General features: G+C 38.1%; 2 protein-coding genes across 4 annotated transcripts in view; both read left to right on the top strand.

The window, feature by feature from the left end:
• The window catches only part of BCLAF3 (BCLAF1 and THRAP3 family member 3), a 51,128-nt gene extending 50,060 nt beyond the window's left edge, over positions 1-1,068 (top strand). The window contains exon 12 of the mRNA XM_039357223.1: positions 688-1,068. Coding sequence (XP_039213157.1) covers positions 688-702 — 15 coding nt within the window. The 3' untranslated portion in view covers positions 703-1,068. The remainder of the gene's footprint in view (positions 1-687) is intronic.
• A 6,490-nt stretch (positions 1,069-7,558) lies between these two features.
• SH3KBP1 (SH3 domain containing kinase binding protein 1) overlaps positions 7,559-14,541 on the top strand; it is a 158,697-nt gene continuing 151,714 nt past the window's right edge. For 2 of the 3 annotated variants that reach the window (XM_039357217.1, XM_039357215.1), the window contains exon 1: positions 7,559-8,217. Coding sequence is in view for 2 of the 3 variants with exons in the window: in XM_039357215.1 (XP_039213149.1) it covers positions 8,214-8,217 (4 nt within the window). In the remaining variant the exon portion in view is untranslated. The remainder of the gene's footprint in view (positions 8,218-14,541) is intronic. The other variant, XM_039357216.1, reaches the window with a different exon arrangement.

The raw sequence follows: 14,541 nt of genomic DNA, 5'->3' as shown, positions 1-14,541 counted from the left end.
GTTTTATCCATTACACTAAACCAAAACTACTCAAACATTATGGCTTAATATATGAACACACCCAATGTGAATCTGCCTAAACAAAATATATTCTTTCCAACGGAACCCTACTTAATTAAACTAGTACAAAGTACTTGAAAGAAATTGCTTTGCCTTTCTTTCCAGGAAGGGTTAGTGCAGAATTAGTTTCTAGAGGCTGAAGCAGAAGCAGAAAAGGGTTTTATACAGCTGAGGACAATACATTTAGTTGACAGCATTTTACAGCATTGTTATATTTGTAAAAGTAGAACTATTTAGGTTGAGTGAATGACTCTAAATAGTTCTTAGTGTTTTCCTGTAGTTAGCATTCACAGTGTTTTATTATCAGAACCACTTTAAGCATCTATAACATTTCATTTTAAAATTAATGTACAGAAATAAAGTATTGCTAATTGCAAATTCCAGAAGCCTAGCAATTATATAGGATTTCGAAGATACTTGGTACAATAGAATGTTTTTCCAATCCCTTTAGAGTTCTTTTGGGTGAAGTTTATGAGGGTTGTTAAATGTAGTTAGCACTGGTAAAATTTGGAAATTCAAAATTAGCTTTAGAAAAGCTAAACAAATAAAAATATGAAGCAGCAGATTAATACTTTTTGCTAACAAATTAGAAACTTTTGTATATTTATTTTTTTTTTCCTTTCACAGGAACTGGACATCTGAACTACAGTACTGCAGTAGATAACAAGTTTAATTTTAGAAGTAACTGTTTGCATTAAATAATGCTATCAAGAATTGAAATGGAAAAACTTTTCTTGATAAAGATAATTTTATTTTTAGTAGTATAATGTTTCAGGTCTTTTCTACAGTTTTAAGAATGCTTTTCAAAAATAGCTTTCAACTGAACATTGTAGGATTATTATTTTGTTCCTCGTAAAGAGAAGTCTGAGGAAAAAATCCCACCTGAAGGAAATCTTTATTTATTATCATTTTTCCTCTAAGCATGATTTTGTTGCTAGTTGTTATACATAAATTTATATGTTTAAAGTTTATTGCTTATATAATAAACAAACAAAATAATTACTTACAGCCTCTGATATACGAAGCCATATTTTGCCTTTCCTAAAATGTTCCATAGCATTATAGAAAAGGTGTACCTTTGGGTTCATGTACTTCTGATCTAATATGATAGGATCTTTAAGCATCCTCTCATCTACATACACAGGACAAGCAGATTCCATATGCAAAAGATAGTCCCTGAGGTATTCTGGTGCTGAGTCCTATAAGATTTTATAGATCAAAACCAGCATTCCAGATTGAACTAGAAAACCCATTAATAGCTTCTATAATTACAGGATAGGTATTACATATAATGGCAATTTTTATCTGTCAACATTCTGATTGCCATATTTAATATCATTTCTATCTTCCAGGTCATTTTCAAAGGTAATTCTGTAGAATGTGTTATATACTCTAACACAGGTAGTCATTCTTCAAAGAAAACATATTGTTGTGCTGCTCATCTGTGAACACAGAGGTCGCTTTGCAATCTCATTCTGGAAGCCCAGAGTCTAGCACAATGGGAGCATCAGACATTCATTGTTACAATAATTGTGGGTGTTATTCTGGGATTCCATTCATAATTTTCTATCAGTTTTTGGAAGACTGTCTTCAAAACTGGTATAGGCTTTGTGACACAGTATTTGTCAGTGGGTTCTGTCAGCAGCCGCAGCTTTTATTTCTCTTGGCTGAATGTCACAGTTGCATAGGGTTTCATTCACAACATCTTTGTAGCACTTGTGTGGATGACCTTGAAGTCTCTTTCGGTCTCCAGTTCACCACAGAGCAACTGGTGAGGCATACAGGGGCCTTTCATTCTTATAGTGTATCCCAGATGTCTCACCATGTGGTAAAAGTGGATGAGTTATCTCCAGGGCTTCAATGAAATTGCAGCACCAACCTATGCTGGAGGAAGATTTCCCAAGTCATATCTATTTACTGACTATTCCTATTCTATGGTATTGGACTAACCAAGGATCAGATTACATTTCTCTCACAGTTTCTGCTTCCTATATAAGACAGTGCTTCAAGCAGTCAGTGGAATCAGTACAACCATAGTGCCTCCAATTTTTGGATGTCATAGTCAGTGGCATCAAAACTGCTGAGAGATGTACAATAACATCAAGGAAGAGACACTGGTCCTTCAGGTATTGACAAAAGTCATTCAATAGAGTGACCAGTGCTCTTTCTGACTTATGCCTAAGCCTTAATTTAGAATGGAAAGGAGCAAGATAATCCATTTCAAGGTAAGATAGACTGCTGTTGCTTTCAAGGCCAGTGGCATCAAACACATAATTTACCTCTTTAATGTAGCCATTCATATTCTTTCTACATTTCTGAAGAAACAAAAAATGTGAATCTAGCCTGAAGCTCATACTGCTGTGTTTATACACAGGGGCTTTTGTGGACACCAGCTATATGGAATAGGCACATAAGTCGCAGATCTTCTAAGTGACATTGCTAACTTGTGGGTGACTGTGTAAAAATCTCATTACTGTCTACTTGAAGGAAAGATTTGATATCTCTCTAAATATTTCAAATAGAATATTAAAAATATATACAAATAACAGTTAAAATAGTTTATTTGCATTGTCACCAGAAGACAGGATTATCCTTCAACCATGTCCTGCTCCTTTGTGTTTTTCCAAATTCAATACTAGTTATGAGTATTACATTCAAAATATATTAATGATTTAATATATGTACAAGTAAACATGATTTTTAAAATATATTTTTTAAAATAATTTTATTAAAACCACTTTCTATAGGGTAGGAAGCATCTGTTACAATAAATCAGCGTATTTATCATGTTAGGCTTCTACTTGAGAGGCTAAGCTGAAATCAAATACAGAAGAATCCAAATAATAATTTATTGTAGCAAACCTAAAACTCATTATGAAAGAATTGAAGCAGGCAGTGAACATCTAATACAAGTTCTGTCTATAATAATGCTCAACTTTTTTGCATCTTTTTTGAATAGGAAAGTATATTTTAATTATGGTAAATGTAGTGCCAGGATAGTTTACTTTTGCACGTGAGAACTATCATAGCTCAAAGGAATAGTCTAATTTCCTTTCACATCTCAATACTTTGATCAGATATGTCTAAACATAACAAGGGTTCACTTATATTTTCCTGTTTTTGTCCTAAACATTGGTCTTGAGGCACCTGTTTGGTTATATAGTGTTACTGCTATGCACTCCTAGAATGGCACTGAAAAGTTATTTTTGAAGATTGCAGGTGCTTCTCTTCCATGAGTATTGTGGCTGTCAGAAGTACAGCACCAGACTGTCTCAAATCCCATGTTTATTTTCTCTTAATTAGTGGCTGATAAAAACAAAGTTGTGCGTTATCACGTTTTTATTGCATAATAAATTAACCTATAAGTACTTTTTTTAGTAAGTAGGGAAGCTCAGTGCTTTTGTAAGTCATGATTTTCCATTCCATTGCCATACGCTAAATAAATTCCATTATTTTTTATTATTATTAGATTTTTGTCCCACTTTATCTACTATTGGAAGGTGCTGAACTTTTGTAATATTTTTGTCTCTTCCCCACAACAGCTGTCTGAGGTGGGTTGGGCTGAGAGAGAGTGACTGGCCCAAAGATGTATATTGTCCATTATAGAAACTTTGATAAGAAAATGTAAAGAAACAAAGAAATAACTTGTTGAAGGAATGGATGGATGAATTGCCTGGCTGAGGAATTCTGGAAGTCCACAAGTCATAAAAGGGCCAAGTCTGAAGACCCTTGGTTTAGCCTCTGAAGGAGAAACTTAACCTGATGTATATGCTGATTTACTGTAACAGTTCTTAGTCTATCCTTTACCAGTACTTTCGATTCCTCATTATTTACAGATGATATTTCTGCCTAGCTCTGATTCTAACTATAGTAACTTCAGTCGGTCTCCAACAAGAATCCTACCATCCGTTCCTTTTACTTGGTGGTCTATGATTTTTGCATGTAAAACAAAAGGTTCTGAACTGAAATATGGCTGTTAGAATACATTATTTTTTAGTGTTTTGAACAACAGAGACTGAGTACATGCTCAGGAGGACAGACATCAGGCGTGAGTGGGGTCTTTGATAACTAAGGAAAGGGGGCAATGGCAACTTGGGATGTATGTGGTTAGTGATGGGAAAATAATGCTGATAGACAATAGCAGATAGTCAGGTGTGAATTCCTACTTATGACATTGGGCCTTAGCAATAAATTAGGAGTTCTGCTACTGTATCAGCCTCCCTGACTGCTCTGCCTGAGCATATCTTCAGGCTAGTGGTGAAGTTCTTTGGAGGCAGTGCAGAAGTATCTCAGGCTCAACTGACACTTGTTCCAGGTTTTTGTCTCGGGGCATGATCTGGAGTTGGGGGATGTTGCTTTCTGGAGTTTACTTTAGCAATCCGCTCCCACTTGCAGGGAAATGTTGGCAATCCAAGTTAACATTGGTATTCTTGAATTGTGAGTGCTTAGGAAAGTATCCCCTCCTTGTATGTTGCTAACAGCCATTTCCAGTGGGGAAAACAGGACAAAGCAGAGTGGGGAAAAATATTTTCCTTTGCTATATTTCCAGGGTCCCTACAAGAGAGCCCTTTTAAGGATTATGTATTAATAGAGTAGCAACTAAGCTACCTCTGTTCCTAAATGCTAAAGCTGTTGCACATAAAAAATGCTGATCAACTATCACAGCCACAGCAAGTTGACAGTTTTGCTGTACTGTTGCCTGTGGATGGCTCCACTAAATGCAAACACAGGATAAACTGAGCCTGGTTTGTTCTTAATCTTTTAAGTGGCCACAAACTACTAGCAAAAGTGGCATTTGATCACAAGGCAAGGAGGCATCGAGAAATGTTTCCCCTTTTGCATTTGAGCATCCAAGAAGGGACAGGAAAGGAGAAAGAGGAAAGACAAAGAAAAGGAAAGGGGAAGAGAGCAAGGAAGGAAAAAAGGAAAGAAGGGAAGGAAGAAAAAGGGAAGGAGAATGAAGAGGGAAAGAAAAGGGGGAAGGAAGGAAAGGAAGGAAGTTAGATTATAATGAGAGGGAGGGAGGGTCTGAGGGAAGTCCTGCCATAGTAGTTGGCCACGACCAGCCCTGCTGTCCTTTTGCCATTCCCTTGTCCCCTCCTCCTGACTCTCCTGGTGGTCTCCCATCCTATCGCTGAGGATGCTTTGGTTACAAAGCCGGGTCTCCTCGCATGGAGAGGGAGTGGGCCTCCCTCTGACCCACACATTTTGCCCTCCTGCACACACCATGAGCCTGCACCACCAGGGGTCCTCCACGTGGCCCATGAGCAAAGGAACCACCACCGAAGAAATTAAAACCAATACTTTTTTCCTTTTTTTTTAACGGTTTGTAACATTTTATTAGATTATGGAATAAAATACAAAAGCAAGTAGGACACAGTGGAGAGGAAGAAGGGGGGGAAGTGAGGGGGAGAAGGGGAAAAGGCATTGGCTTTCAACTTCCTCTATTGCAGTAGAATGAAACATTAACATCGAACCTCAACTTTTTACTTTTCCATAATAGTACTGTATAAACTAGCCATTTTTATAACAACAAATGAATCTAACCAGTAAAACCCAAAATCTCACCCCTTTTTTTTCAGTCATCAATTTTTTGACACCTTACTAAGCACTGGTGGTACTCGAATATTGTCATGTCCTAAAATTGGTATAATCTGAAAAGGTTGAAAAGCCCTGGCCTAGAGCACTGCTGGCAAAAAACTTGGAGCAAACCTAATTGGATAAAGGTAGCAGCTTTAATTAGAGCCTATCTATCCTATTTCAATATGGGCAGCAAAAAAGACTAATTACTCTGTCCTTATTTGGCAACCCAGTCCCTTTTGGGTCAGAAGGGATTGACAGAACATTTGTGAGGTTGTATGGACTATTGGCATTCAGTGAATAAAATCACTTGGATTCACTGTTAGACTCCAGCTGAGTAGGTTCTTTGGAGAACAGTGATGCATATTCATGTGATGTTATCCAGGCTGAGTTCAAGCATGTTAATCCCAAGGAAGTGAACAGGATCCTCAAGAGTTGTAAGTATGATTCCCTGTATATTGTATCCTTCTGATTAGTTAACATAAGTGGATCCACATGTCAGTAAATTCCTCTTGGAAAGGGGACAGTTCCATCTGCTCTTCAAGACACATCTTTGGATCCAAACAATCTGGATAATTTTTGACCAGTCAGCACCCTTCCCTTTTAGGGAAAGTTGTTGAGAAAGTGGTTGGCTTCCAGCTTCATAGGATCCATAAGAAGTACATTATATGGAACCTTTCCAATTGGAATTCAGATTGGGATGGCTTGGTCACACTTCTTGACTATGTGGCGAGTATGTGATGGGCTGGCACATCCTGGATCTCTCAGTGGCCTTCTGTACCATCACCATGGTGTCCTGGCTGATAAGGCTGGGAGAGAGGGGCACCATTTGGCAGTGTTCTTCCAAAACTAATTTCATTCAGTGTTGATGGAAGAGATTTGATTGAGCTCTAGGCCTCTGCTTTGCAGGAAGCCTCAGAACTTATCCTTTTCCTCCTTTTTCATTATTTACACCAACCCATGGGTGAGTCATCTGTTGGTACAAAGTATCACTGATATGCTAATAATGCCCAGTTGTATACTTCAGCCCTCAGCCATACAAAGGTTGTTGAGGTTCTGTCCCAGTGTCTAGATATTGTGAAGATCTGGATGGAGAATAGGTTGTATCTCATCCCTGCCAAGTTGTTTGATGTCCATCTTTGATTCTGGACAGGATAGCATTGCCCTGTTTAGTCTTTAGATCTTGGGGTCCTGGAGTCACAGCTCCTGCTTGAATAGTAGTGGCAACAGTAGTCAGGAGGACTCTGGCTCCGCATTGTTTTATGCACTAAAATTGTTCCCCTTCCTGGACTGTTCATGATCACTCATGCCTTGGTGACAACCTGAATGGATTACTGCAACATATTCTACAAGTGGCTGCTTTCAAGACCATCTGGAAGCTGCAGCTGATTCAGAATGCAATTACAGGTACATCTTGGTATACCTACATTACACCATTGTTGCCATAATTACACCAACACTAAGCTGAAATAGCTGCCAGTGTGCTTCTGGGTAGAATTCAACACATTAGTTTTACCTATAAAGTCCTTGGCATAGGGGTGGGTTATTTATAGGATTTCTTTTCAGTTGTTGGACTGAAAGAGATGGGTAGGAACAAGAAGGGTGTGCATCAGCCCCTGAAAAGAATATCATCTTATGGAACCTCACCCTTTCTGACCCAGTGCCTGTCCTCTGATACACTATAAGCCCCAAGATCTGATTGGCCCCGACCCTACCAGCTTCTCATAGAGATCTGGATTGCTCCAAGGCCTGGGGCTCAGAAGACCATTGAGTGGTCATTCTTGATTGATTGTGCGGGTTTACACTCAATGATCACTGTAGGTTTTTAGTCTTTGTTAAAATTGCTTTTTATTCCTTTAACCAACGTGCCCTGAATCGCATTCGCGAGAGGGGCGGCCACATGAATCGATTGAATAAAAATCACAGTGAGCAACGCTTTCTCCCGGGTACCGCCGGATGCCCGAAGATCGGCCACGGCGGGGCATTCTCGTGCCTTTGCCCTGCTTGTCAGGGCACTGCCAGTCAGAGTCGAGTGGGTAGCTGAGCGCCAGTTCCCTTTGTAGTTCCACTTCCTACCTTGCCGCACGAAGGGTCTCGAGAAGGGCGACACCCACCCATTCAACCACCCCATTCCCTTGCAGCGAACCGCTCCCGCCGCCCCTTTGCTTGCGTTCCCGCCCTAACGCGCGCGCGCACTCTCCCTCGCTGCTTCCCTGGCTCGCAGTTCCAGGTGGGATCGTTTCCCCCCCCTTTTCCTTTACGTTTCTCGCTGGCGCGTCAAGTGCTTTGTCGTCGTCCCCTGTTCTTTTTTTCTGTCAAGAAAAAAGTCCCCCCCCTTCCTCTTTTCTTCGGAGGGCGGGAGAGTTTCAGAGCAGGAAATAAAATATAACAGTGCTGCTGTTGTTGCAATGGGCACTGACTAGTCGAAAGGAAGCGAAGAAGACGTTGCTCTTTCTGCAATCGGAGAAAAGAAGCTTCCTGTAATTCATCTGACTCCATCGGCTCGGTTGCCTTTCACCGCCTCGCAAACCTCAAACTTTCACCCTGTCTGGAGGAGTCCAAGCTCGACATAAATGGGTAAGTGTGAACGTAGACATAGCTTGGGGTATGTGCCTGTCTTCCTCCCCCCCCCTCTTTTTTTTTTTTTTTTGCTATCTGAGACTTGCTGCGTGGCTGATCGCGAGGCAGGCCGAACCGGGTGGTCGCTATTGCTATTCGTCTCTTGTGGCATATTATAATAGTAATGGCAAGTATCGTGAGGCGGAGTAGGACACATCCGAAGGGTGTGTCTTGTCTATCTCACTCTGTCCGTTTGGGGAAGGGGAGAAGGGGCAACGTCAGGTCTGTTTTCCCACCCACCCCTAGAGATCTTTAATTGTCTGGTCTGCGCGGTGACTCTCTGGCCGGGGCGCTTGGAGGTGTAGGGGTGGCTGCTGGAAAGGCTTGAATGAAAGCCGGGAGGCCAAATCCATCTCTTGTTATCACGCGCTGTCAAAAAAGCACCACCACCCATCCATAAACGGGGGATAGGGAGGGAATCCCTTCCGTGGCGTTGCCTTTGCACCACGCGGCGTGGCTGCCATAGCGCCACAGACGGAAGACGGCTAGTTGGGGGTGGGGGGAGCAAGATGATGAAGTAGTAGAGAAAAGATGCCGGGGCCTGGAGCTCGCGAGCGAGCCGCCCTCTCTGGTATCCGGGGAGGGAGCGCTTTTCTTGTCAGTGGTGCGCGAGCGGGCAGGCCAATGCAGAAATTAGCCTCCGTAATATGGCAGGAAATCGGAGGGGCGTGTTACCCATTTGACTTCTCTCTCTCTCTCTCTCTCTCAATCTCTCGAATGGGAACTGTGGGCTTTTCCTCCCGCCCCCTGTTCCCGACACCGCATGAAATGTCTAGTTGGCTGCTTTAAACAACATCTCCCTTCCTCTCCCTTGTAGAGACGCCTAAAGGGGAATTAGGAATCCGCAACTTTGCTATAGCTTTCTTTGCGTGCCTACCTGAATCTGCTCCTGGATGGAGTGGCAAGCTTTTGGAAAAGGCCACAGCTGTTGACCCTTATTGATCTTGGCAGCCAGTCATCAAGATGTTGTTTGAAACAGACTCACAGACTGTCTTTCAAACTGTGACTGGATCATTAGAGCATTGGTGCTCTGGAATGTCTCTTCTCCCTCTTTTTTCTTCTCCATCAAAATTCTAGTTTATAATCTAATAGACATACTTGGTGAAAAAGATGTCTATTCAGAGAAGAGCAACAAAAAGGTAGTATTAAATTAATTTGGGACTTCTTGTATACTAACGTCTTCAGGAACTTGGATGCAGAAAAGGTATGAGATTTGTTTGAGATCTTTTTTGTGGCATGTTAGCAAAATTAAGGCATGATTCAACTATTTATATTGTTATTAGGGTTCAAGAGAGGCAGAAGTAGCAGTGCCAGGCACTAGCTATCTGAAGGGCAAGGAGCCTGTTTCCTCCTGAAGAAGGGACTGCATTCACTCATTCTGCTTAGGTTTTTTGTAAATACAATGACTCTCTGTGCAGCAAATATTCATACTGTTGGAAAGTAGAGTGTGCAGCTCTCTTGAAATAGTACAGTCAACTGATTACAGGATTTTTTTGGTTATGTGCACTAATTGTGCAGAATAAAATATTTCTAGAATTTCAAAGATAAAATATCTGTTTATTTTGGGGAATTATCAAGTATCATGTAAATGAGAAGGGAAGATGCTTAGGGGAAGAAGTTTTTCATGTTTTTTAAAAAAAGTTTTCAACTATCCAGATTTATATATGCATTTTATTTCTTATGTCCTTTCATTTGCCTCTGTTTTTCACTGCTGAGCTTTAGATGATTCTGTGATAAATATTCATCCACTGTGCTGTTACTGTATTTAAAATTTAGTTGGTTCAGTTAAAAGGACAAAGTCTTGCAAAGCTTTAATATGCAGCTTTACAGAATGTGGCTAAATTTTTGTATTGTTCTAAACCATAATGTGGTTTATTTGATTGTAACAAATTATTATGTGAACTGATTTTCTAATTTTTAAACCATTATTTTTAACTTCATATGTTGTATAAAGCAAGACAAAATATATTTAAAATAAATATTTAGCATAACAAAGTAATGTGTATGCAATACACATTATTTGTATGTGATACAAATTTTCCCTGTGTAGTTAGTATGAAAAGAGAAACATGAAATACACCTTCTAATATTCTAATATTCTGCTGCATAGTTTCATTTGTGGACTTAGAATCATTCTTCATCAGAACTACACTCTCCTTGGTATTTTATATTATGTAGTTGGATGCATGATGGGTGAAATTTATGTTTTTTATTGATTGGTCATGAATAGACTATCATGACATTTGTTATAAATTTGTATTTATTACTGAGTGTATTTTTTTACTTTTTTATTTTATTGCTAATCACCCAGAGTTCTTTGAACTGTGTGATATGTAAGTATTATTAAATAAATTTGTATGCAATACTCACACAGGGGCCTTCTTAAATGTGGTTTCTCACTAAGTTCCAACCATCTTAAACCAGAATTTCAGCCTAATAATTTGTCTAAGACCCACTTCTGTATCCATGCTTTTGCTTTCTTTTGATGTGTTCGACTTGAATATGTACAACTTCTTAGCGTTCTTTTAAATATTTGGGCTTAATATGTTGATCGTTTGTAGACTACTCTCTTGTTATAATTCATACATAATAATCTTGGTCCTCAGACTATGAAGTTTACAAAGGTTCTGTAAACTTTTTATACACTGTAAATTTTCTTCAAATATATTGACCACTCTCTTAGAAATATGAATCTGAACTCTAAGAATATGAGTACGATTGAAGAATACATCTCACATCTTGATCCCAGTTTCATTGCATGAAAGAAAATACAATATAGCTAGTCCTTGATTTATGACCATAATTGAGCCCAACTGAAAGCTCCAAATGTCTGTTACTAAGTGAATTGCACATGATTTTACAACCTTTTTTTTACCACAGTTAAAGAAATCATTGCAGTTGTTAAGTGAATCATGTGCTCATTAAGTGAATCTGGCTTCCTCCATTGACTTTGTGAGAAGCTGGCTGGAAAGATTAGAAATGGTGATCATATAACCCCACAATACTGCAACTATTGTAAATAACATGCTAGTTGCCAAATGCCCAAATTTTGATCATGTGACCCTGGGGATGTTGCAACAGTTGTAAGCGAAAAATGGTCATAAGTCACTTTTTTAATGATGTTATAACTTCAAACAACCACTATAATGGCTGTAAAATGAGCTACCTGTAGTACTTAATAGGTAAATGTTATTAGGTAGTCATTGACAGAAAAATTTCTCACATACCAATAGAACATACAACCTATATTTAGATTTTTAAAAAATCAATATATGTATAGGTATAATGAAGTGTGGACCCCATAACCCTAAAATTGGAAAAAGCTGTAACAAGAGAAGTACATTTTTCATGCACATAATGTGTCTCTAATAGTTATGGCATAACTTTTCCTTTCTAAAATTGTATTTAGATTACAAAATAAATTTCCTGCCATTGCATACATTTTTATCTTTGATTTACATCTTAAGTGCAATCTGATGTGCTATTTATTTTTGCTATGGGCTGGGAACATATAACACATATATGTCACAGTATTCTTGATTTTGATTTTGGTGGCGCAATGGCTCAGTGGTTAAGGTTCAAGACCCAGTGCCGCACAACGAGATGAGCTTTCGTCTTTGCCCCAGCTCCTGCCAACCTAGCAGTTTGAAAGCATACAAATGCAAATAGATAAATAGGTACCACTTTGGTAGGAAGGTAACAGCACTCTGTGACATCATGCTGGCCATGGAAGTGTCTTTGCATAGTGCGGGCTCAATGGTCTTGAAACGGAGATGAGCATCCATAGTTGTCAGTGACTAGTGGAGTAAAATCTGCAAAGACCCCCTTTTTAAATGTTGATTTTATTGATTCTCATTCAGATGAAAAAATAATTTATTTTCAAGGTTCTAGGATGAATAAGAGTGACATTTTTACCTTAAAAATCTTAAGCATGATCTTTTGTATGTCTGATTTATTTCCTGTCTTTTCTTAAAATTATTTAGTAAGGAGGACCCAAATGGTTATCTTTTTTCAAGCAGCTTCTGCAAGATTGACAAGCACTGAACATCTACAAGTCAGATCAGATCAGACCTTGGGAGAAAGGGGATATAGTATAATATAGTCACTCAACTGGGAGAAATACAGAAATGACTCGCACAAAAGAATCAAGCTATTTGATTAGGAAAGACCAAAACAGAGACAACAATCCCCCCAAGTCTTACTTTCTAGCTAAGGCAGTGTTAGGAAAAGTTTTTGCCTAATCTCATAGGATGAACCTGAGTTTTATCAGAATCCATTTACATAGTCCATCCATTAACAATTCTAATGAGTGCAAACCTTTTCAAATTTAATGGCCTATATGTATTTTTCTAGAACCCGTGTTATTTTAAATAACATTAAAGCAGTTTAATATATTACTGTTTCCAATACTGGGAGTTTTCCTACTCTTGAGAGCCAGAGGATGTTCAAAACATAGGAAATGTATGCAGGAGGTCAGGAAGGTGGATCTTGTTTAAGAAAACTAGGCCAGTATAGTAGTCCTTATCATTTGCTTTTACATTAAAGATACTGTACATATAAAATTAGTTTTGATTACTTGGATTCAGTACTGGGTCTTTGTGTAATATATATAATTTTAAGTTAGCTTGGAAGAAAGGATTTGCTTTACAAAAATACTAGATTTTGTTTGGGGAAAGAAATGGAAAATTTGAATTAACAGTTGTTGGGGGTACTATTCAGCATGTCCAGGTACTTGGTTGAAATAGTGTCAGAGCAAATATTCTGCTACTAGGATAAATCCAGAAATATAGTTTGATACTTGAATTCATTTGGACAACAAAATTGATACTCTTTAGAGTCGATTTCTTCACCATACGCAGGATTGATTGTTTAGTCCATACTGAAGATGTATAACAGATTTTGGTTGTGTTTTGAGGTGCTGAATCACAACTTAGGTAGTGTTAAAATAATTATTTTACTGTGCACCCATTTCTTAAGTATTAGTATGCTATGTGAATTGGCCTTATTCATAAAGCTGAAAATGTCTGAAAGACCTTCTAATCCAGTCTAGCTACCTACATTAGGCAGCTTATTTACTTATGTGTTAGGGATCAACTCATGACATTCCTAGCACAATAAGGTTTAAGCAAAAAAAAGTTGTAAAATGGAATGATGTAGAATAGTTTTTCTTGCACTCTGGTTACCAGAAACATCTATTATTTCAATCTACTAGTCAAATGAAACTTTTAAAGTTTCTAAACTTGATTTGACATTAAATCTTTTTTTTTACAAATTTTATTTATAATACAATTAAAAACAAACAAACATTGGATTTGACGTGACATTCCAGTATATACATTCTTATCAGATTATTCCACTTTGTACAACCAATTATTCATCTCTATATATTCATCTAAGTTTTATATACAATACTTGTTCTAAAATAAGATATATTTCTATCTTAACATTCGTCTTTAATCCCTACTGTCCTCTTCAAATTCCTCCAGCGGTAAAATTTATCCCAGGTTTCATAATAAACTGATCCCACATTTATCTTTTAATATCATTGTGAGCCTGTCCATTTCCACACATGCTAATATTTTATGTATTAACTCTTCCTCTGTGGGAATTTCCTTGTTCTTCCATTTTTGCGCTAAAGCAAGCCTAGCTGCAGGATTTGACATTAAATCTTATCTACAGAAGCTACAGTATGATAGGACATGCCAATACAACAGATGCTTCTTGTGAACTGTGTTTAGTTTCCATTAGATTCAAGGTGTAATTGAGAAGTTTCTAACTTCGCTATTCATTCACTATGCCTTTTGCAAATACAAAAAACAATTTGTCTCAGAGATAATTGTGATTTCTCTGCAGTTCATTTGCTGATTACTGTGCTACATATATGCAAAAGAACAAATATGTTTCAGACTGGACTTTGATTTTGTGCTGTTTCTAAAACTCCATTGTCTATGTTTTCTCCTCTGTCTTGAGCAATGGCAAATAGGCATTTACAACTCCTGAGGCCTAGCAATAAGCTCAGGAATTAAAAGGCTCTAAAGATATCTCCGTACAGATTTGAATTAAGTGCAGGTTAAATAACATGACAATTAAATAAATATATATCTGATTTGAAATTTGTACTCAAAGCTATTCAACAATACCAGTCTCTTATTAGATTTGAGTTGAGTTGTGAAATGGAGTAGCACAAGTTATATTCCTGGGCATTTTTTAATTAATTATTTAGATCAGGAGAGAATGCTTATCAAATTTGAAATGACACAAAATTGTGTGAGATAGTTAATA

This window comes from Crotalus tigris, unplaced genomic scaffold (genome assembly GCF_016545835.1).
Source record: "Crotalus tigris isolate CLP2741 ecotype Arizona unplaced genomic scaffold, ASM1654583v1 scf7180000018879.704157, whole genome shotgun sequence".
NCBI classification, from domain to species: Eukaryota; Metazoa; Chordata; class Lepidosauria; order Squamata; family Viperidae; genus Crotalus; species Crotalus tigris.
The sequence above is the reverse complement of the archived record's forward strand: the minus strand, read 5'-3'. Positions and strand labels throughout refer to the sequence as shown.